General features: G+C 39.6%; 1 protein-coding gene across 5 annotated transcripts; it reads right to left on the bottom strand.

The window, feature by feature from the left end:
- Positions 1–24,298, bottom strand: LOC117435026 (signal transducer and activator of transcription 3). Of its 5 annotated transcripts, none has more exons than XM_034057879.3 (24): positions 24,079–24,298; positions 15,546–15,698; positions 14,155–14,299; positions 13,935–14,033; positions 13,685–13,777; positions 13,321–13,402; positions 13,035–13,132; positions 12,470–12,621; positions 11,810–11,968; positions 11,041–11,133; positions 10,361–10,420; positions 10,244–10,273; positions 10,022–10,115; positions 9,835–9,882; positions 9,152–9,235; positions 8,730–8,964; positions 7,748–7,800; positions 7,558–7,652; positions 7,326–7,465; positions 6,552–6,767; positions 4,466–4,508; positions 3,649–3,708; positions 2,385–2,488; positions 1–1,447 (listed from the first exon to the last, which is right to left on the bottom strand). In XM_034057879.3, the coding sequence occupies exons 2-24, from the start codon at positions 15,671–15,673 to the stop codon at positions 1,395–1,397; spliced, it is 2,364 nt and encodes a 787-aa protein (XP_033913770.1). In that variant the 5' UTR covers positions 15,674–15,698; positions 24,079–24,298; the 3' UTR covers positions 1–1,394. The 5 variants fall into 5 exon arrangements, with proteins under 5 accessions (XP_033913770.1, XP_033913772.1, XP_033913771.1 ...); XM_034057881.3 differs by having other exon boundaries at positions 6,555–6,767; XM_034057880.3 differs by having other exon boundaries at positions 24,102–24,298.
- Between the last annotated feature and the right edge of the window lie 584 nt (positions 24,299–24,882).

The raw sequence follows: 24,882 nt of genomic DNA, 5'->3' as shown, positions 1-24,882 counted from the left end.
TTGTTCCTTGTGATGAAATAAACCATGTGACATTATTTATTTATTTATTTATTTAGCATAACTGTTTAGTATTAAAAAGTTCAAGCAATTGGTTACAGCATAAAATTGTACAGAAAAAAAAAGCTTAAGGGTCATTTACAATGTTGCTGATTACAAATGAACACAATGCCATCTTCTATGACAATGAAGCCAAATGCTTGATTTAGCTTAAGAGATTGAATGAACACCTTTGCTTTTAAAATGTAACTGCTATGTAATATATATATATATATATATATATATATATATATATATATATATGGACTACATAATATATCTCCCTCTGTACTCGTGACACACCAATTCAAACCAGTCTTCAGAAACACTGAATCTGTGTAAAAATTGTCTAATCTATTCACTACATTTAATACATAACTAAAAACACATATAGTACATAACAATATTACTACACATACAGTATACATTTAATTAGTCTTACTGACGTAAGTGCATAAGGGTTGGCACTTTGTGGATTTAATAAACAAAGCTTTGTATTTCATTAAACCAACACCTCGGTTGAATGCAAAGCAAACCACATGTCTTGATATTTGGGATTGCTCAAAATTTGCACAAGCTACACATTTCTTTTTTTTGTTTGGACAAACAGGGAGTTATTCAAAAAAATAAAATAAAATAAAATAAAATACACACACAAACACATTCACATGATGCAGCATGTCCAACCAAAGTAATTAGTGCAATACTTTGCTTACAATCACAAGAGAATACATAACATAAAAAAGAATACAAGCAATTGTCAACCTATAATACAGGCCATGATACTACAATATCACCCCTTTAATATGGCAAGCTGTTGCTACATCCTGAATTGTTTTCATTAAAATTCAAAATTCTGCAATATGCACCATTCCTTTAAGATGAAACAACTTAAATCGTGTCCGTTAGGGGTTAAAAAAAACAAAAAAACAAATGAACTAATAATGAGTCGCCCGTTCAACAGTATTCCCAGTGATTAGAACGCAGTTTCTTCTAAAGTGAAATTAAAGATGTGATTTGGTTACACCACTTATTTGTCACATACACACTCAGTGACTGAAGGGGATTTATATATATATATATATATATATACACACACACACACCCATGATATATAAATGTGTTGGTGTACAAGCATATAGGCAGGAAAATTGTCTCCTCTTGGCTTTTAAAACTTTTTTTTTGGTTTTTTTGACCAAAGACCACGTGGGGAGAAAAGAAAAGAAAACTATTACCAATGTAAGGTTCAGTTAAAGGAATATTTAACAGAACTGTTTCCATGGCCGGTCGACTGTAGAATGTGGTTAATAATAATAATAATAATAATAATAATAATATAATAATAATTATTCTTTTCTTCACATGGGTGAAGCAGCGTCTGAACTGAATTCCATGTCCAGGGTAAGTGTGTCTGTGGGGGAAAAAAAATTAAAAATTAAAAATCAACATTATTATTATATGTTCTAAAGAAAAAATGCAAGAGAGAGAGAGAGGAAGGAGAGGAGAGAGAGTAAAGAGAGAGGGAGAGAGAGGAGAGTAAAGAGGAGAGAGGAAAGGAAGAGAGGAGAGAGTAAAGACAGATGAAGGAGAGAGGAGAGTAAAGAGAGAGGAGAGGAAGGAGAGGAGGAAGGAGGAGAGGAAGAGAGGAGAGAGAGTAAAGAGAGAGGGAGATGAGAGGAAGGATAGAGGAGAGAGAGTAAAGTGAGAGGAAGGAGAGAGAGGAGAGAGGGAGAGGTGTACCAGTCAAGGGTCTTAAGAGAACTTTTAACCAGATACAATTTTTTTTAATTTTTTTTATGAACAATAACCCAAATCAGGTTGGAGATAGTACATTTAACTGGTAAATGTTAAGCCTGACGTTTACCTTTTAAAATACAAAGTCTGAATGGTTTCCAAGATACGAGGTGTGTCAATTGGTAATTATAGTAGAGCCTGATATTGATAGCTAACATGTTCTCTAACAAAACAGATGCATATGGCACAGCACCCTATTCAGTATCTACAGCTATGGTCAAAAGTTTTGTATCACCTAGAATTAAGATTGACATAATAATTAAAAAAAACAACACTATATGAACATTTAGATATTTTATTTATCCTATAAAATCAAAGAAACTACAAAATATTAGCCATAATAGCAGTACAGTATTTCATGTTAGATTTTGAAATGTCACATTTTTGTCGTTAAGTATATGGAAAACTACAATGCGGTATGTAATTCAAGGAAACATTATTTCAGCAGGTTTCATTTCGACTTTATGAAGCAAAACGTTTGGCCGTAGCTGTGTATGTAACGTGGATTCCTGCTGAAAGTGTTCACGCCCCCTGCTCTGTGATTTGTTGCTTACCTAGCTGTCCTCCAGCACTGGATTCTGGTCCCTCGTTGTGCATCAGAGAGTCCAGGGTACTGGGAGACATTGGGAAGAGGTCGCTGGTGTTACCCGAGCTTGTGCTGTACATTGAAACAAAAAGACAAAAAGAGGAGTTATTAGAACATCAAAAGCAGCAAATACCAAAAACAATCCAGAGACAGGCAAAAATTGTCCCAAGTCAAGATTAAAAGTTAAAGCAAGGAGGGGCCCAGGGGAACTGTAGATCACATAACGTTTAGATTATTTGTGTTTGAACCAATTTCTAGTTTCTCCAGTTATTCGCCATGCGATTTTTTTTTTTTTTTTTTTAAACATACAACTTGGTGGAGAACAGATCGCTGTATGATGTACAACATGTATGATTTATAAAAAAAAAGGCAAAAGATTAGTAAGAAAGGAAGCAGGGTTAGGTGAACTTCACAGTGTTGTGGTTAGTTAGGAGAATGTGCAGAAACATTCTATTTGACTTTCCCTGCAATAACAAACAGCAGTCAGAGGGAAACACAGTTAAATAGCCACTACATTCATGTTCCAAAGCGGCTCAAGTTAAATCTTTAACAGAAAGTATTAGTAGGACTAAATTGTATACATTGCAGTAAACTTATTTAGTGACATTTAACAGAAAATAAAAGTATACCATCATTTTTCTGCTGCCCCAAGAAATTTCAGCACCTGCTATTGCAACACAACTGGTGTAAAAATCCAACAAAGTCAGTTTTACAAAAAAACCACGTTCCCCAAACGCAATACATGCATGTACTATGCATGCTGTAGCTGTTGTATGATTTAGTTTTAATCCAGGGCCAAGGGCAGCAGTGTGGAGTAGCGGTTAGGGCTCTGGACTCTTGACTGGAGGGTCGTGGGTTCAGTCCCAGGTGGGGGACACTGCAGCTGTACCCTTGAGCAAGGTACTTTACCTAGATTGCTCCAGTAAAAACCCAACTGTATAAATGGGTAATTGTATGTAAAAATAATGTGATTTCTTGTAACAATTCTAAGTCGCCCTGGATAAGGGCGTCTGCTAAGAAATAAATAATAATAAATAAAGATGATGTCTTTCACCTCTTAACAGAAATGCTTTTTAAAAAAAAAAAAAAAAAAAACACTTGCAGATTATGAGATTGCATGCATTCCTTGCTCTGGTTTTAGAACAGGATGGACATCAAACAAAACTATGGAAAGCACTGATCCTCCACCACATTGTGTATCTTGTAAATGTAGATCTGCTTCCTATCCCTACCCGCAAAATCCATTGGTCAACAGCTCACTGTCTGGCAGGTCCATGAAGACGGAAGGGCACCTATGGAGAAAGGTCATTTTCTCACTAGACACCCTTTTGTGGAGAATGCCCAGTCACCTTTAGTGTCCCCGTTGCCTTGGTAACTGCTTCTTTTCAGACCTTTTAACCCTTTCAGTCCTGGGATCGTATGTGAACATATGGCTTCTACAGCTGTGGCCAAAAAGTTTTGCATCGCCCTGTAGAATTAACTAATTTTGCTTCATAAAAAAAAGTCGAATGAAACCTGCTGGATGATTTTACGTTAAACTGACATCAATGATGTCTCAATCCTAAAATTCTAGGCGATGCCAAAATATGACATCAGCTATATTGTTATACAAGCGATCACAAACATGCTTTGACGTTTGAGGCCAATAATTCCACAACTGTAATTACACACGTTATTTTTCAATATGTGGGGGGGTAAAAACGGGTTCAGGACTAAAAACGGGTTAAAAAGCACAGTAAGAAATGTCCATTTACCTAAGGGAGGTTACATTCTCTGGGACAGATCTTTTGTTCCAGTGCAAAGTTTTTCAGCATCCCACCTCCGGTTGTCATTCTTTCCTAGAAAGATTGTCCGCTCATGTATCTTTCTCCAATGTCGTGTAATGATTATTTCAGAGCAGTATAGAAATGGGTACATACAACCATCTACTGCTGTTCTGGGATCTAAAACAGGTACCCCATTTTCATTAAAGGGTTCATTAGATCAAACAAACCAGGTCAAAAAACTGCAACCACTGAATATAAAATTATAATTAAAAAAAAGACTTACGGTGTGACACAGATGAATTTTGTCTTTAGATATGGGACTGTGCCTATTTAAAAGAAAAAAAAAACGAAAACATTTGTTATATGCTAAATCGTTCACAAATCAGTGAAGAAAGAATTCAGAAGATATCTGTTGTCAGTCCAGCTTCTAAGAACAGTCTTAAGAGGAAGGAGTGACTTACAGTAACATAAGACTATATAAAATATTATGACTGTATCTCTTTCAACATTACAAAAGGAAAACAACACAACAGATCTCTCGGGAAAGCCCCAATATATATACAGTACTGTGCAAAAGTTTTAGGTAGGTGTGAAAAAATGCTGTAAAGTAAGAATGCTTTCAAAAATAGACATGCTAATAGTTTATATTTATCAATTAACAAAATGCAAAGTGAGTGAACAGAAGAAAAATCTACATCAAATCAATATTTGGTGTGACCACCCTTTGCCTTCAAAACAGCATCAATTCTTCTAGGTACACTTGCACAGTTTTTGAAGGAACTCGGCAGGTAGGTTGGCCCAAACATCTTGGAGAACTAACCACAGTTCTTCTGTGGATTTAGGCAGCCTCAGTTGCTTCTCTCTCTTCATGTAATCCCAGACAGACGCGATGATGTTGAGATCAGGGCTCTGTGGGGGCCATACCATCACTTCCAGGACTCCTTGTTCTTCTTTACGCTGAAGATAGTTCTTAATGACTTTCGCTGTATGTTTGGGGTCGTTGTCATGCTGCAGAATAAATTTGGGGCCAATCAGATGCCTCCCTGATGGTATTGCATGATGGATAAGTAGCTGCCTGTACTTCTCAGCATTGAGGAGACCATTAATTCTGACCAAATCCCCAACTCCATTTGCAGAAATGCAGCCCCAAACTTGCAAGGAACCTCCACCATGCTTCACTGTTGCCTGCAGACACTCACTCATGTACCGCTCTCCAGCCCTTCGGCGAACAAACTGCAGAGCACCTGCACCTGCTGCCATTTTTCTGCACCCCAGTTCGTGTGTTTTCGTGCATAGTTGAGTCGCTTGGCCTTGTTTCCACGTCAGAGGTATGGCTTTTTGGCCGCAAGTCTTCCATGAAGGCCACTTCTGACCAGACTTCTCCGGACAGTAGATAGGTGTACCAGGGTCCCACTGTTTTCTGCCAATTCTGAGCTGATGGCACTGCTGGACATCTTCCGATTGCGAAGGGAAGTAAGCATGATGTGTCTTTCATCTGCTGCAGTAAGTTTCCTTGGCCGACCACTGCGTCTACGGTCCTCAACGTTGCCCGTTTCTTTGTGCTTCTTCAAAAGAGCTTGGACAGCACATCTGGAAACCCTTCTGCCTTGAAATTTCTGCCTGGGAGAGACCTTGCTGATGCAGTATAACTACCTTGTGTCTTGTTGCTGTGCTCAGTCTTGCCATGGTGTATGACTTTTGACAGTAAACTGTCTTCAGCAACCTCACCTTGTTAGCTGAGTTTGGCTGTTCCTCACCCAGTTTTATTCCTCCTACACAGCTGTTTCTGTTTCAGTTAATGATTGTGTTTCAACCTACATATTGAATTGATGATCATTAGCACCTGTTTGGTATAATTGTTTAATCATACACCTGACTATATGCCTACAAAATCAAGTGCAAGTGTACCTAGAAGAATTGATGCTGTTTTGAAGGCAAAGGGTGGTCACACCAAATATGGATTTGATTTAGATTTTTCTTCTGTTCACTCACTTTGCATTTAGTTAATTGATAAATATAATCTATTAACATGTCTATTTTTGAAAGCATTGTTACTTTACAGCATTTTTTCACACCTGCCTAAAACTTTTGCACAGTACTGTATATTATTATTTATTATTATTCCTACTTTTCCCATAAAGCAAGACCCATTCAATTAGTTCCAGAAGGGTTGTCTTATTTTTTTGGAGAGACTCAACTATTAAAAAGCAATAGATTACTTTAACCCTATAAAAAAAAAATGAAGAGACTGCATTACTTAGCACTGCAATGCAGCGTTTCCATTGGACAAGCTAACCCTAATGTGGGTTTGGTGTGGCAGACGGGACTCAAGGCATGATACACAATATCAAACCAGGACAATCAACTACTACCTGGTTCAGTGAAGTCAGGCGGTTCCGTGTTCTCAGTGCGGCAGTACTTCCCAAACGCCTCCTCCTTTGGGATTTCGGGATACAGGTACACCAGGGGAGACACCAGGATGTTGGTGGCATCCATGATTTTGTAGCCCATGATGATTTCAGCGAAGGACATGCTGTTGAGCTGCTGCTTGGTGTAGGGCTCCACAGACTGAATCTGGGTCTTACCTTAGGAGGTCACAGAGGAGATTTTAAAACAGGCTTGTTTCGCATTGACAGAAAGATGCTGTATGACTTACACCTTGTTTCAATGCATCACTCAACCAGGTAGAAAGCCTTGCTGCCTTGATACTGCGCTTCCATGTTAAATGTAGCCAATCCGAGCTGCCCGAGATGGGTGGAAGTACGTCACAACACTGACCAATCAGGTGACAAGTGGGCGTAAACATTGAAGCCACATCTGGGGCGAGCAGGTTTCTCTGCACTTTAATATTCTCGTATCTTTTTTTCTTTTTTTAAATAACGTCCATCCTTTCGGGTTTTTGTAAACAAATGAATGCGACATTAGCCGCAAGGGCTGCTGGGAAAGAACCGCCAACATCCGCCACAAACCCGCATCACACAGAAAGGCAGTCTTTTTACTCAACCAACAGGGAGTTCAGGAGGCATTCGGGAGAACCCGTCTCAGCTTGGATTGGCAATCAGACAAGGCATTAGAAAAAAAAAAAAAATCAAATCAGAACCACCACCAGATTCACATCCCGAGTCAGGACTAGCTGTGCTTACCGCTGATGTCCTTCTCCACCCAGGTGAAAGTGATACCCCCTTCCTTGCTGCTCTCGCTGAACCTCAGAAGGAAGGTCCCGGGGGGTTTTGTGCTCAGGAGGGCTCGTTCCCTCTCCTTGCTTATGAACCCCATTATGTACCTGACAAATCAAAGAAAGGCAGACTCTCAACATGCTCTCTGGCACAAGGATAAACAGCGCAGCACAGTTCTGGATCTTCGATCACAACTTACCCTTCGTTCCAAAGCGCCAGCATGTATTTTTTCACCAGGTCAATGATATTGTCCAGCCACACCCAGAATGAAAACCCTTTCCCTGCCATGTTTTCCTACAGATAAAAACAAGATCAAAATGATCAAGAGACCAATCGATTCCCACAGAAATGCCCAAAATACAAAGAAAGAAAAAGATATTACATTTTACCTTGCAGAATTTTGCCCAAGTAATTTGGCATCCAGAATAATTAACACATTGACCTAAAAAAAAAAAAAAAAAAAAAAAAAAAAAAAAAAAAAAAAAGGTTAGTTAAAGAGTAACATGCATATACACATACCCGCTGGAATAGATTTTGCAACTCTTGAGTTCCAAATAAAATTAAAACCAATTCTCGAACTGTTTAAAAAGGTAGTGAAAGAAAAATGTGCAGCAGTCTCCAAACGAAACCTGATCTGCAATGCGTCACCACCCCATCTCCCGTTTAATCACAAACCCTATTGAGTATATGGCACCAGACAATGCAGCAAACATGAACAAAGCTTTTATGGTTTCATTTCCTGTGTCAAGACTTGCACAGCACAGATCTAGTGAAAGACGCAGAACAATGTGAATCTGAAAAATGAAGAATAAAAGCAGTAGCACATCCATACTAATGTGTACTTTTGAATATTCTATTCTGACTGGATCCTGGGCTGACCTGGGCTGACTTGACATTACTGGGACTCGAGACTTAAGGCTTTGACTCGCACTCGACTCCAGCTTTGCTATCCTTGCCCTGCTAATATGTTGCTGTAGACATAACCTCTTGTAATCCTAACTTGTTGCATCCTAGTTCATATTGTATTTTAGCAGTATTACAGGGCAGCAGTGTGGAGCAGTGGTTAGGGCTCAGGACTCTTGACCGGAGGGTCGTGGGTTCAATCCCAGGTGGGGGGGACACTGCTGCTGTACCCTTGAGCAAGGTACTTTACCTAGATTGCTCCAGGAAAAACCCAACTGTATAAATGGGTAATTATATGTAAAAATAATGTGATATCTTGTAACAATTGTTAATTATTATTGCACTTACTGTAAACTACACTGTTTTTAAATATTAAGCTTTCATTGTAACCCTGTAACACCTGTAAGTCACCTTGGATAAAGGCACCTGCCAAATAAATAAATAACAATCATTATCAACATCAACAACCTAGCAGCTTCTCAGCCAGAGTGGAGAGCTGCTCCATGGAAAGCCCTCTCTTCGTGGTAGATGAGAACTGCCAGCTCAGCACCTCCGCTACCTGGTCCCAGGTACCCACGGGCGGCTTGGTGAAAAAGTTCACGTTTTTTGGGTGGTTGGTCAGCATGTTATACCAAAGGATGGAAGCCCAGGCGTTTGGCATTTGACATATGTTGGAGATCACCACTACAGGCAAGGAGTGTGTCTGTTTAATAAAAAACATTTAAAAAAAAAGACAGCAGTTATATACCTCATGTGTTACTGTCTGGAACATTATAATTACAAAACCAAAAAAAAAAGGAATTAAAAAATACATTAGTTGCACTAAATTTGATATTACCAAAGTTGGTGGTTACAAATCTTTAACATTTTACTGTCTTACGAAAACTAACCTCCAAGTCGATTTTAAGTCCCTGGTGGTAGACCTCCGTCTCGAAAGTGATGAGATGCAGCTCTTCAGTTACAATCAAGGATGCCTGAGATAATGATAGAAAAAAAAAATAACACAACATGAACAGGAGCCCAATATACTAACCAGCGCAAATACATATAGAATATTAGATGGGTTTCAGTGAGTTACAGGAAAATAATTACATCTAGGGTTTCTGTGACGTCATAAATTATGAGACCGAAGGTCGAGTTTATAAAGTGTCACAGAAACCCGAGATGGAATTGTTTTCCTGTAACTCACTGAAGAGGCCCATCTATTATTTTTTATAATCCATGGATACCCTTGTGATGCTAATATTAAAGACGAGGTTCAGCAGTACAGTTGGGTTTTTGTTTTTTAAATGTAGTGTTTCAGTGCTGTACAGACGTTCTGTGTCGTTATCCGTTAGTGCTTCAGCTTTATTTGGAGGATTGCCTTTACCTTGTTTTAATTTTCCGTTCCTCTTCAGTTTCTCTGAGATATGATTGCTACATAAGAAATGTAGTTAACACCGCCCTCGACAGAAGGACATGACCTCAGAATTTATGATTTTGTGTTAGAGATTCGGATGAAGTTTGGGACACCTGAGTCAGACCTCATGTACACTAGTTAAGGGGATACATTTCAGCCCCCCCTTGTACTTACATCACTGTTAGCTCGTCCTCCATTTCCACACCTCTGCTCTCTCAGAGTCTGCAATGAAACAAATCCTCACCATCAACACCAGAATATATACCAGATAGCAGCCGTTCTGAGTAAACTTATTGTATCAGTTTCACAGAAAAAAGAAAGTCAAAAGGTCAAACTGCAACATTAAAAGGTCATTCCTCACCAGGTGTTTGAATTCAGCGGACAGGCTGCCATTATTAGACTCCTCCATGTTCATGACCTTTGTGTTTGTGCCCAGGATGTTGAATTTTCGTGACCTAGAAATGTACGCAAAAGGTTAACAGAAGGATCCAAATGCACTCTCGCTGTGGGACTTTTTTTGTACAGTAACTCGTGTGGGGTTTGCTTTTAAAAGCAACCTATTCATAAACTGAGAAAACCTTACCCTCTTAATGAAGCAGCATCTCCTGTATCCCTGTAAAATGAAAAAAAGGAGGTGAGACAAGAGACAAGATGAAGAACGTAGGACCACAAAAAAAGGAGAAATTTGATATTTACTCACTTGTCAATACAAACTTTAATTTTCAGCTGATAATTTAATTCAGGAAATTTCACGAGTAACCTGCAAACAAAATAACGTGTCACTTCTTAAATCTAGACAGCGTATTATTTGAAACAAAGCGTAGACAATCGTAAGCATATGCACCTAATCCCGCACCACAACATGCATTTGTCACCGTTTCTTAACCCTTTCAGTCCTGGTGGGACCTTAACATCTTACAGTGCCATCGGAAGTCACATTGGAACCTCACGGGACTACTAGGTCCCAGTCTGAGGTCATGTGGAAAGATCTGTGCATTTTATTTGTGTCCTGTTCTCTTGTATACTCAATAAATGTACTCTTCAGCACAAAAGTAGGCTGTGTGATCCAGTGGTTAAAGCAAAGGGCTTGTAACCAGGAGGTCCCCAGTTCAAATCCCACCTCAGCCACTGACTCACTGTGTGACCCTAACCTCCTTGTGCTCCGTCTTTCGGGTGAGACGTAGTTGTAAGTGACTCTGCAGCTGATGCATAGTTCACACACCCTACTCTGCTAAATAAACAAATAATAATAATAACAAGGTTAATTCAGGACCAAAAGGGGTAAGATCAACTTCTTGATCATTTTTGAAGCAGCAGTTGTTTTAACAAACTTAAAAAGGAAGGTTTGGAAGAAAAACAAAATGGTGTCACACTACCCACCTGACTTTGGTGGTAAACTGTACGCCTGTCTTAATGACGAGGGGCCGGTCTGGGTGCATGGGCATGCAAGGCTGTCTCTCCACTACAAAAGCACTGCAAAAGAGACACACGTGATATTTTAGTGAACACTTCATTTTCATATAGAGAAGGTTTGCAATATACGCTACTGCAAATCACCACCTATACAGGCTCAAAAGATAAAACACTAATAAAATGTGAATGTGAAAAGGAACGTGTGACTTAAGTACATATGCAATGTTAAAGACACTCCATACATTAAGATTATGATACTGTAATAACTTGTGCAAATACATGTTCTGAGTTTCACAATTAGATAAGCATATGCATCTTCCGTAACTTCCATAAAAATCATAATTCTGCAGTAAGAACCCAAGCCAGTCGTGTCAAACTCCAGTCCGAGGGCTGCGGGGTCTTTTGGTTTTCATTCCACATATTTGATCTAATTATTTGTTTAAATGGACATATTTAATATTTTTCAAGGTCTTTTATAGTTGAGGATTTAAATGCACTTGAATCAAGGTACACTACCTATGAAACATTGCCTGGAGAGAAGCCTTAAATGTGTCCAGTTAACCAAATAATTAGACCAATTAAGTAACTTAGAAAGCCAGAAGACACTGCGGCCCTCCAGGAACACACCTGACCTCAGGCAGACAATAGTTCTGGCTATTGCTTTCTTCAGTGCATACTCGATTAAGGTTTCTTCTCATTTTACATGAGCACACGCAGCCCCTTTCAAAGAGCCCACCTCTTCATGAGGTTCCTGAATAGCTCCACGATCCTCTCCTCCAGGACGGGCCGGTGCTGGACGATGGGGTCTCCCTTGTACGAGACTTTCTGCTGCAGCTCCTCCAGCTTCTTAATCTGTTGACGGGTCTGAAGCTGAGACTCGGCGAGGGACGTGATCCTGCGGGAATCGGGAGAGAGAACAAGCACACGGCTGAGCGATTTCCTACACTGTGGAGGAATATGAAGCAACAATATTTCTAGGGGAGTGGAGGGGGAGGGGGCCTCTGGGACAGGTGGGAGTGTGGAGAGAGATTGGCGTTGGGGTGGTCTTGTGCAGGAGGTACCGTTTTTTTTTTTTTTGCATTATATGTTAAATTATGCTATGTTTGTTCCTCGAAATTGTAAAAATAAAAGTGACACTGAAAAATAAAAATACCAATATTTTTAGCAATTGCCTCAGAACGCTGAATACATTTTAACGGTTCCTGGTTCTGACTAAATTACGCGATTCATTTTTTTGACTAAACTCCTAAGTCAGGGTTGATTTGGCAGTAAGCAAAAGGATTTCCTCGTCCTTACAGACTGCCATAGCTTTACAGTGTTACCTTAAAAGATCTGCAAACCAGGCTGAGCAGCCTTTCGCACCAGAAGCTTAGCAATTACATGAAGATCTTCTTACCAATTTTCCAAGCGGTCCAGGCAAATATTAGGGGGCCCCCCTATGCAGGCGATCTGCTGTCTTCTCTTCCAGTCCGCCAGCTCATCATCTGTCAGGGTCTTCTGAACAAAATCCATGGCAGACAGGAGCCCCGCCATTTCTGTTACAATTTGCTGTTGATGCAAAACACAATGCATTAAAAACACAAGCTTAACAAGCGCACACACACACACACACGCAAACGTTTTGCATCAAGCCATGTAATAAAGTGGAGGGGGAAGGACAGAGATGGAATATCTCTCTCAAGCACTCTCTCTCTCTCTCTCTCTCTCTCTCAAGCGCTCTCTCTCTCTCTCTCTCTCTCTCTCTCTCTCTCTCTCTCTCTCTCTCTCTCTCTCTCTCTCTCTCTCTCTCTCATTGCACAGAGCACTATCCCTCCAGTGCGGACCATATCACGGGATAGACAGCTCGTTTATTACAGTTCGAAGATAGGACTGAAGCATCCAGGGAGATCAAACACCTTACAGGAGGCATAAAAATTCTTTGCAAAAAAAAAAAAAAAAAAAAGCAAACTTAAGTTCCTTACCCTTCTGAGCTGGTCCAAGGCCGTTAGCATTTGTTCCAGCTGTGCCATCTTCTGTCTTGTTGCTGCTGCTTGACTGTTTCCATTTAGATCCTGTATTTCTGAGTAAAAGCAACACAAAAAAATGTAAAATTAAAAATCGCAGAATAAGTATTTAAGTGCGACATTCGTGTGCATGAGCACCATCCACTTCATCCCAGTATAGGGGGCTGGATTTCTCACAAGAGGAAAGAAAAAAGAGTTTTAGGGATACCAAACCCACATGTGCCACATAAAACTAATCCCTCACCTCCTTGGCTTTTGAGGGTCTTGTAGTTAAAATCAAAGTCATCCTGTAGGTTTTCCAACATTTTCATTTTCTGTTCCAAGTCCTGCAACACAAGATATGCATTAAAATTAATTTAGAAAAAGTTTGGATTGTGACAGACTGTTGATTTATTCAAAAACCCACCGTGCACTTTTAGACTGGTGAATTTTATAATAATAATAATAATAATAATAATAAACTATGCACAAACTAATGTAGTTTATGCAGAAGTTTCTATACGAGTAAAGTGTGAATTTTGAAATCATCCGGCTGGATATAGGGGGAATACCATGCATATACATTTAAAAACATATACCATGCATATACATTTAAAAACAGAACCTACCTGCACTCTTTTTCTCACGTCCTGCAAGTGCTGTTCCAGCATCTGCTGTTTTTCGGTCACCACTGTGCCTGTGTGATGCGGGGCCTGCCCATCCTGCTTCATAAAGTACATTTGTTAATTCATACACAACCTTCTGCCTGTGATCCAAATGAAGGTACACAAACGCCATCGCACGAACTAATCAATGCGTATTAAAAAAACGCTCAATGTAAAAGCATCAGCATGATTTATACGATAATGCAGTTCCGACCTGAATTGCGGTTGTCGCGGTTTGCAGCAGCCGAGATTCCTCCCACAGACAGCGAGCCACGATCCTGGCGATCTCCATTGGCTTTTCAAGGTACTTGCTCTGGGGGTCAAAAAGACAAGCTCACGATGGCATTTAATTCACAGCAAGAAGTATCAAATGCAATTTGTTTTTTACAGGTCGCATGTTTACTGGGTGTGCATGTCCAAGTAAAAGTGTGCACCTGTAGATGCTGCTTTATCCTCCGGAGGTTGTGCTGGTAGAGCACGTTGTTCTCTTGCAGAAAGCGACTGTACTGCTGATCAATCTCCCCAAGCAGATTGTGAAACACCAGTGTGGCGTGAGACTCCTTGTTGGCTGCAAAAGCCCTATTTAAATAAATAAATTAATGAATAAATAAATAAATAAAATAGAATAACAACACTATAGCTCACAAACAAGGCTTGGTGGTCCAGTGGTAAAATCCCGGCTCAGCCACTGACTCACTACGCGTGACCCTGAGCAAGTCACTTAACCTCCTTGCGCTCCGTCCTTCGGATGAGATGTAAAACAAACGAGGTCCTATTGGAAGTGACTCTGCAGCAGCAGTTGTGATGCATAGTTCACCCCCTAGTCCCTGTAAGTCCTTTTTTGATAAAATCCTGCTAAAATTACTAATTAATAACAATAATAAAAAAGTTAACAGATACTACACATCTGAAAACAATTACATAACATAAGATTTAATTTAATATGAGAACAGGATATCAAGCCTTTTTGATTATTGTTTAACTTGAAGTACTACGGTAATGGAAAATAAAGCGTTTGATTATTGGAGGATAAAGCAAAAAGGTTTAAAACCGAAATGACTGACCTAATCTCTCTGCGGTGCTTCGGAACGTCTTCTGATACAAAGAATGATCCAAGAATGATAACTTGGTCATATTTAACCTTCCACTGCCCTTTTCCCCAGCAGCGTTTTTTTTTTTTTTTTTAGTTTCGTTTATAAGTAAACGAGACCTAGAAGGGGCTCTTTTTTGCTAGAACCATTGAAATTTGCATTTTCGAAGTTATTAGTTTGTTCGAGAGATACCAGCCGGGTGACACGGAAGCGAGATACAGGAAACAGATATTAAATTGACATGCCACCACTATACACAAGGCTTACTGTTAAGTCACAATTCAATGGGTTTAAGGATTTGCATATGAATCCATGCAGACTTATGGCTGTCAAAAGCTAACAGCTTTAAATTCTAGTGAATGGCAAATGATTCATTTTATCCCATGAGTCATTTTAGCATGACCGAATTATTTTTCCCAACACCTGGCTCACTTCAACCTCAGTTTAACACCTTAAAGCTTAGAGCTTAGGGAACACAAGGCCACTTTTTCAGGAACAGTGACTTGAAACCTGATTCCAGGAGACCACTGGGAGACCTAGTTTGAGAAGCCTTCGCTGTAGCAAATCTCCACTGGTGTGCCACGCAGTGGCCTGAAACCTAGTCTCCTGAAACCAAGTTCCAAGCCACAGAGTGGCTTCATGTTCACTCAGCTTTGTGATGTTGGGTTATGGACACTGTAAAGAATTACTCCCACTAGGCACAGGCATGTTTGGGTCAGGCCTCGTATACCTACCAGTCTTGGCTCTCGATCCAGGGGGCCAGAAACTGTCTGAGCTCCATTGGAAAGCTGTCACTGTAGAGGTGATAAAGCTGTTCCAGGTGCCTGGGGTCCAGCTGCTGCAGCTGATTCCACTGCGCCATTATGGACCAAACAGCTCAGGGGAACCTGGAGAAAATGATGATATAATGTTCCCGTTATCTCATGGAAGAAGTTTTTTATATTTCTTTATTTAGACTCTTACTGGGCAAATCACTTCCCCATTAACAATTTTACAACACAACACAAGGAAATGAAACAGTGAAGCAAAGAAAGTTAAAAAGAGCTCAGTGTGAATTGGCATACCATCAACTGTGTACAAAAAAAAAAAAAAAACGATAGAAAATGCAACATGTACTCTGTGTCTGATGCACATGACTGAATTTACATTGAATTACACCCGATGTATAGAAGTGCAAGCTGTATATAACACACAGAAATTACTAAAAGGGTGCGCATTATATTCTATAAATTATTGTATTCTGTACTGTGATTTAACTAGCTCTTTCAGGAATAAGACAATTTAACTCTGCATTCTGCACAGTACATCATAAACTGAAATTAACTTTTCATGCAATAGCTAAGCAAAAAATAAATAAATAAATAAAAAACTAGCTTTATGGAATATATATTATCCTGGTTCTTTAGGAAGCAGACAACCTGACATACTAATATAAATCTTGGACCCCCTCCTCAGTATTTCTTCAAGAAATCCCAGAAACTGGCAATACAGACAGACATGCATAATTGAAACCTCAAGAAGCCTTACCAATGTCATAAACAATGTTTCATGCATTGCCAAATAGCTCAGCAACTTCCTGTTTTAAATGAACCCTGAAGCTAAAAAAAAAAAAAAAAAAAAAAAAGTAGAAGACACAAAGCAAACCCCAGGATGTTGTGGTAAATTGAACTGAACCTGCTATTTCACTATTTTCCTACAAAATAGCTAAAGAGTGCGGACATCTTATTAGGAAAAGCATAAGTATGCACATTTATAAAGAGAAGCTTAAACTTGCGACACTGCTTGGTGGTAAGTAATGAGACCTAAAATGGGTTAAAGCCGAGATCCACGAGAAAAGCAATTATCAGCAAAAAATCATAGCTGGTACATTATAGTTTGCAAGCCTTACAGTCACTCGTCTGTTACCTAGGTACCTAGGTCATTCTGATGTATAACTGGCTGCAAAGCATGCCACGGTCACTAGGGAAGCAGCGGTCAGGTTAATGACAGAAAAGTCCTTTTTTGAAAGGGGTGGGGATACTTTCAATCTCCCAGCAAGAAAACAAGCTAGGAAGTGTAGACTACCTGAAAGTAAGGCAGGCAGGGGTTTAATTATTATTATTTTATTATTATTTTTTATTTCTTAGCAGATGCCCTTATCCAGGGCGACTTACAATTGTTACAAGATATCACAATATTTTTACATATAATTTCATTATTTTTTTTACAGACAATTACCCATTTATACAGTTGAGTTTTTACTGGAGCAATCTAGGTAAAGTACCTTGCTCAAGGGTACAGTAGCAGTGTCCCCCCCCACCTGGGATTGAACCCACGACCCTCCAGTCAAGAGTCCAGAGCCCAAACCACTACTCCACACTGCTGCCCCTGTACAGCACCAACGAAAACAAAAAATAAAAAATCACACGGCTTTTAAAACCGCGAATGTGATGACCATCAGTACATCAACGGCAACATTTAGAGAACTATTTCATTAAACCCTTCTTTTTTAATTTGACAGTTTTAGTTTCACAAGATCCCCAGCATCTTTTCTTTACTTCCTTTTAGCATTACAGTAATACAAACCACATGAAAGCAAATGCACAGGGTAGGGTACAGTACAGTATGGTATGTGTGGGTAAAGTGCTGGGGGTTATAAAACATATTCTATCAGACTTGGGGAATCCTGGTGCAAAAACTCCAGTCAAATGTCTAAAATAAAGCCTACACAAGTTACTGTGCCATTGTGCCAGTAAACAAGAAAACATAAATGAACTGAAAGCACACCCTGCAGTCACGGTATATCCAACATCAAAAAGGTTTCAAGTAACACAAGCCTGATATTATATTTCAATAGCATCTCTATGGAATACACACCTTCATTCATTTTCCATAACTGTCTTCCCCCCCACCCCCAGGGAAAAGTGGTGTCTTGGCCCAAGACTTAATGGGAGTTCCCCGCTTTGGGGGAAGGGTCCACCTGCCACCAGGAAACTATTACAAATGATTGTATCCCAAACTTCTTTGCAAGATCATATGTTAAATCAGAACATTTAGAACAGGATGTAAGACCAATAGCTCTATATTGCACACAGTTACTGTACGTAACCATTTGCTATCAACGCCATAGAGAAATGGATGCATTGGAAGCCACAAAGGAAATTACACAGTCTGAGAGTTTTATTGTTAAAAACAAATAAAAAAAGATTGTAAAGCCTAGTACTTTCCAGGTAGTACCAGTCGAATTTGCATCGCCATTTATTGAGTATGCGTCACCTATAACTACATTGACACTGTTTACAAAAGATTCTTGTGGAGTGTGGAGTAGTGGTTAGGGCTCTGGACTCTTGACTGGAGGATTGTGTGTTCAGTCCCAGGTGGGGGACATTGCTGCTGTACCCTTGAGTAAGGTACTTTACCTAGATTGCTCCAGTAAAAACCCAACTATCTAAATGGGTAATTGTATGTAAAAATAATGTGTAAAAAAATAATGTAATTGTATGTAAAAATAATGGGATATCTTATAACAATTGGAAGTCGCCCTGGATAAGGGCGTCTGCTAAGAAATAAATAATAATTCTTGTAAAATTATATATATTTTTTTTAACCTTGTGATCCACTGAACCTGTCATTTCTTAGCAAATACATTAATTCCGTATGAAGATTTGAAGATTAAACAGGATGTGGTTTTGAACTGACATATGGAGAGTTAAATGCATCAAGAAGGGTTTAAATAGTTTTCAGCTGTCTGAAATTGAAACTAGAATTTGTACCATTCTGATCAATATCTCATTTGATATAAATCATCTGGTTTAATCTGACTGGCCAACACCTTTAATGACAACAAAAGACACTGGAGGGGAAAAAAACCTGCCAGCATACAGTAAACCAGCCTCAAGTCCCTCAGACATCTAAACGAGCATGCATGAAATGCATCTGATTCTATGAAAACTGTGTATGTAGTCTACTTTATTGAACTGGTTTGAGAAACACAAAAAAAATAAAAAAACTTCTGTGGAATGCAATAGGAAAGTGAAAACAAAAACAAAATATTAAAAAGAAGAAAAGTTTTTAGGTTCTCTCTTTATGAGTCTAGGGAAGGTGTCAACTTCAATAGGAACTCATTCTGTTTTTGTGTTTCTGTTTAGAAGAAGAAAACTAAGCACCTGAGAAAAAAATACATATTCTGCACAAAATACTTCCCGTGAACAATTTTGCATAATCATCTAAACATGCATACTTCATGATGCAAACACCTGTCTGTGCCCATGAACATCCTGCCATCTGAATTCACCGTCATGAAGCACACCATTAATACTGACAGATCTCTGTTACTTCATCAATTTGTCAAGGTCTCGGTTCCTCTCTTTCTCGTTCTGATGTTTTAATTCCTGGCAGTTGCAAGAATAAAAGCCTCAACCTATTCCTAGCCAGCCGGACAACACGTGGATCCACAGGTCACCAACACACAACACTTTAGAGATCAACTACTAAATTAATTTTGTGCTTTTTGCGCATGCTTCGTATCACAACAGGAATCTATTACATTCTGTATTGCTTACTAATGTAAATGGAGGTGGCACAGTAATAATAATTTCAGAAAGTATTATTTTTTTTTTTCATTGCTGTGAGTTGGGGGTACCTTCTTTTGGCACATGTACCATAGGTGTCTCAATGCAAACAGATCCACTTGGCATGTGGAATTAAAAGACTCGAAGGCATACTGGTGCAGAACAGAAAAGGAGGTCATGGCTGATGCACAAAAAGAAAGGAGTGGTAAGAATCTTCAAGTGCCTGCGTTCTAACTCCGCCCCCCCCCCCCCCTGCACACAGTCAACATGATCCAGCTGACGAGACAGTTCCGAATGCCGCAAAATTATTCTCAGTTAACTTGCATCTGGGTTAACTTTCAATTTTCATATAGCTACACAGTACTTAACACAGATTGCTATGTAAACACATATTTACTCGAATGATTTCACAGTGCTGATCAAGGCTCGGTTTGTGATCATTTTGCCTGGGTTTCCATTGCAAGTGTTTGGCTCCGTTTGTGGTGTCTTGCCCAATTGTTGTAAATGTATCTTAAATGCAATTTCTATTCAGGGAAGGCATAGGAGATAAGGACAACATTCATTTAAACCCGTACAGTGCACGGTCTTCTCTTCCTCTCCATTATACACTTCCTTACTCTCACTGCTGGATATAGCACTTAAAACCAAGTCCAGCCTCAAGAGACTTGCATCCATCTGACCTATTGTGCATTAAAAGCCATTTAACGGAGGCTCCCGAGTGGCGCATCCAGTAAAGGCACTCTTGGAGTGCAGGATGTGCCCTATAGCCTGGACGTCGCCAGTTCAAGTCCAGGCTATTCCACTGCCGACCGTGGACGGGAGTTCCCAGAGGGCAGTGCACAATTGGCCGAGCGCCGCCGAGGAGGGGTGGGGAGCTTAGGTCGGCCAGGCTGTCCTCAGCTCATCGTGCACCAGTGACCCCAGCAGTCTGGCCAGGCGCCTGCAGACTTGACTGTAAGCCGCCCAGAGCTGCGTTGTCCTCTGACGCTGTAGCTCTGAGGTGGCTGCATGGTGGGCCTGCAGTGTGAAAAAGAAGCGTTCGGCTGACGGCACACGCTTCGGAGGCCAGCGGGGGTGGTAGCGGTGAGCTGAGCCTAAAAATAATTGGTAATTCCAAATTGGGAGAAAAATTGGCGACTACCAAATAAAAAAAAAAAGTCATTTAACCCAGTATGTTGGTGGAAGCCTACTATCCATCACTGCGTGTTAAAACAGAACCACGTGTCTAATACAAGCTACATGTGTCAAAGAAGAATGTTGGACTAAATTAAAAGGACAAATCTTACCTTTATGAAGTGCCTCCACTTCAGCAGATCTGCATGAAAGTATGGAAATATTATGGGACGCTTCAAGACTTCAAGATGTTGCTTTCACGGAACACACTGGTAACACTGCTGTCACTGCGAAAGCAGCGACTAGGTTAGGTACTGAGGAGAGCCAAATAGTTGCAAAGGCCTCTGGGAGTAAAGAGCTCGTGTCAAAAAAGCATATCTCCCGGATACAGCTTTCCTAAACACTGCCTAGTATAAACCATTGGAATTGCAAGCACTTCATGGCACAACGTTGAAGGACTTGCAGTGTTTATTTTCTGTTAGTCTGGCACACACTTTTGTCCCCCACTGTTATATATGAACTGCAACTGAAAATCTTGGAAAAATTGTCACAATAGGCAAATTAGTGATTGCCTAATTTAATTGATGACTTTAATAGGCCACACATGCAATGAATTTAAAATAGTTGAGAGTTTTCACTGCATATTTGCTTGATCTACTGCCGTTTTGTATGTGGTTAATAATAGGTTGCGTGGTCTGGTGGTTAAAGAAAAGGGCTTGTAACCAGGAGGTCCCCGGATCAAACTCACTGTGTGACCCTGAGCAAGTCACTTAACCTCCTTGTGCTCCGTCTTTCGGGTGAGACATTGTTGTAAGTGACTCTGCAGCTGATGCATAGTTCACACACCCTAGTCTCTGTAAGTCATCTTGGATAAAGGCGTCAGATAAATAAACTAATAATAATAAGACACACCTGAGCTTTTTACCTACACACTGTGACTAATCTATTATTATTATTAATTTCTTAGCAGACACCCTTATCCAGGGCGACTTACAATTGTTACAAGATATCACATTATTTTTACATACAATTATCCATTTATACAGTTGGGTTTTTACTGGAGCAATCTAGGTAAAGTACCTTGCTCAAGGGTACAGCAGCAATGTCCCCCACCTGGGACTGAACCCACAATCCTCCGGTCAAGAGTCCAGAGCCCTAACCACTACTCCACACTGCTGTCCATAATCTAACCTGGAATGGGTGAAACTGCAATAGGAGTCTTATTTCCATCCCTGTACAGCAAGTAGGATTGGAACGATGCTATACTTTATGTGGCTGGGATTGACAAGACAGGCAACCTATCTCGGGCAGGCAATTTATATCTACTGCATGATAGGCCAGTATAACAATAAACCACTATATCAGCAGTTTTCAACCCCGGTCCTGGCTGCTGAGCGCTCAATTACAACTATGCATTTAATTTAACTAATAATTAGCTTAATTAGACCTTTTTTGGAATCACCAATTGTATTTCTTAGCAGATTGTAGCAATTGTATTTTTTTACCCCATTTTCTCCCCAGTTTGAAATGCCCAGTACCACTGCAACCCCCGCACTGACTTGGGAGAGACGAAGACGAACACACGAAGACGAGGACACTATGGCCGACCTAAGCCCTGTCCACTCCGGGCGCCGCCCCCTGGGAACTCCTGTCCACGGCCGGCAGTGGAATAGCCTGGACTCGAACCAGCGATCTCCAGCCTACTCAGGAGCCCTAATTAGACCTTTTTAACTGTCCTCAGCTCTTAAAGCTGCAGACAAAGTTATTTATAACATTTTATAGTTAAGTTGTAATCTCCAAATGTTTAAGAGCTGAAAACAATTTAAAAAAAAAGACTTAATTAAGCTAATTGTTAGTTCAATTAAGGGTTTAGTCAAGTAATTGAGAGCTCAGTTGGAATGAAAACCAGAAGACACAGGGGGGTGCCCGAGGACTGGGGTTGAAAAACCACCGCACTACACCAACCACATAACACTGAAGTTCAAGATCGACCGATACACGACAGAGTTTAAATTGTGAATTTGAACAGACGCGATGAGGAAATTCCAACACGTGCCGAGGTAAGAATCACCTTTGAGAAGTTTCCATCTAAAACCACTTCAAATCGCTTGACATGTTAAAAATGAGTTGAGAAAACATTCCCCCACCTCCACCACAGACAGACTTTATAAGTAACCCTGAGAACGTTTAATTTGGAGATGACAAACTGCATTTTTTTCAGAAGCCTGTACCTTAAAGAAAAGCCACAAGCAACTCAATACCAGGCAGGCTATATTTAAGGACTAATCAATCTGGTTTACAGAGTGTGATACTTTACATCCTGTCCCTTAATTCATGTGGTGTTTCTTTCCAATTTGACACACATTGATTTTTTTTTTTTTTTATTACAATAATATCGATTCCAACTCTAGAAGTCCAATTATTTCATTATTTAATTGGACAAATTTCTCTCCAGGCCTCAAAATGTTTCACAGGTAGTTTGCCTTGAATCAAGCGCATTTTTTAAAACCCTCAACTGTAAAAGACCTTGAAAAAAAGATTAAATATGTCCAACTGAATAATTAATTAGATACATTATGTTAATTGAGAGCTTAAAACCATCAAGGATTGGCACATTTCAGCAGATTAAATGGAATAATATTTTCTGGCTGCCTACATTACAGCCTCCATTACAGATTTGAATAATCACTTGATCTGCAGTAAACTGCACTTTTATTAAACTACAATTTTATGAAAATCAAAAAGTCTTGAGCTTGCGTTACATTTTCGTAGAACACAGATATCTGGGAAAAAAAAAAAAACGGGGCATTGATGCCGTCGAATGAGATAGAGTCACTGCTATTGCTGTTAAATATTTAAAACCTTATCCGCTATCATAAATCGCTCCGCTGTAGGTGTCTATCCCTCATCCCTGAGCTCTTCCTCCCCCAAGAGATCAAGGATGCAGACTCTAAGTGTTTTGAAATGTACATTTTAAACCACTCTGCTGTGACTGGCTTACTAAGTGCAGTATTATATTGCATTTTAAGACGAGAATTGAATCCTGGGCGGGGTGGCAATTTGTGTCCTATTATATATATATATATATATATATAAGGTGCATATGTTTAGTTAGCCCAATAAAAGGTATCACTTATCTTTCTCTTACAAATACATTTTTTGTTTATTGAGACGCATGACGGGGTTTATTTTTCAATAACCCTCGACTTGTCGTGACTATGTGCTGCATAACCTCCGCAAATGTAATACAATCAAAGAAAAAGAAAAAAACATCTCACGGTGTGGCAACACCATTATTGTGCACCAAGAAACCAGGTGTAGTATTTTACCGTCATTATTTGATCCTGTTTCGCTTTCTTTCTGAAGTCACACTGTGGTAATAATATAGACATTACTCCCAAAACAACTGGCAACTGTCGCATTAACTGATTTTACGTTATTTACGTTTTCAACGAAATTACAGCCGAGTCTGTTTACTATACTGTAACTAAACAAATTGTGCAGAACCCCGTGGACAAACCATTCATTAATTAAATATATACACTTTATAAAAGTATGATATTTTACTAAAAAATAAAAAATTAACCATGTAAAGTTACTCTACCTTTTTACTAAATGAAGACTCACTTCTTAAGAACCGCGACTTGAACGCGGCGAAGGAAACGTTTTCCTCGAAGAAAACAAGTATTGTAACTCGTTTATAAACGGTTTATAACCCTCGCAATCTGTTTTTATTTATTTTTACCTTTCCTCGACTGAAGTGCTAAACTAAAAAGCAGCCACAGTCATACGTAAGAACCACACAGCAGCCTAAAGCAGGAAATATCTAAGTGGCAGCATCAGCGACCAATGGCTAGCCCGTAAATATTATCCTAATAAATAAATCATGAGGGCGTAAACATTTACTCCAATCAGAGTGCCAGAATATCTGAGAAGGGCGTGATTAGAATGAAAAATCTGGTTGCGCGTTTGTGTTTACTGTAGCTCCCCGCGGCCGTTTACTGAACTGTATACCCCACCCCCCGATTGGATCTCATCAGAGCGGCTGTTGTTAACCGTAGGAAAAATATATACGGTGGGAGGTACGGCTAACTGCTGTAATAGCTCAGCTGGAAATCATCTGAGTTACTGGCAGTGACAACGTCATCGTCAGTTTAATGATACTTTTGGTCTATGTATATTTCCCAGGACACGAATGCTGTTTGTCTTGCCAATGAAAGATGAAAAGGTTGAAAGCGATTCATTTATATGCGTCGCCAGGAATTAAAAAGCATAACCCGGCAATAAACCACTTTTAATGTTGCTAAAAAGATATGCCAGTTGACTCACTAGGTGTAATAATAATAATAATAATAATAATAATAATAATAATAATGTGTAAAGGTTGGATGCTAATTATTTTCCAAAA

This window comes from Acipenser ruthenus, chromosome 28 (genome assembly GCF_902713425.1).
Source record: "Acipenser ruthenus chromosome 28, fAciRut3.2 maternal haplotype, whole genome shotgun sequence".
In the NCBI taxonomy this organism is placed as follows: domain Eukaryota; kingdom Metazoa; phylum Chordata; class Actinopteri; order Acipenseriformes; family Acipenseridae; genus Acipenser; species Acipenser ruthenus.
Note: the sequence above shows the minus strand (reverse complement) of the source record. Positions and strands in the feature narration are given on the sequence as shown.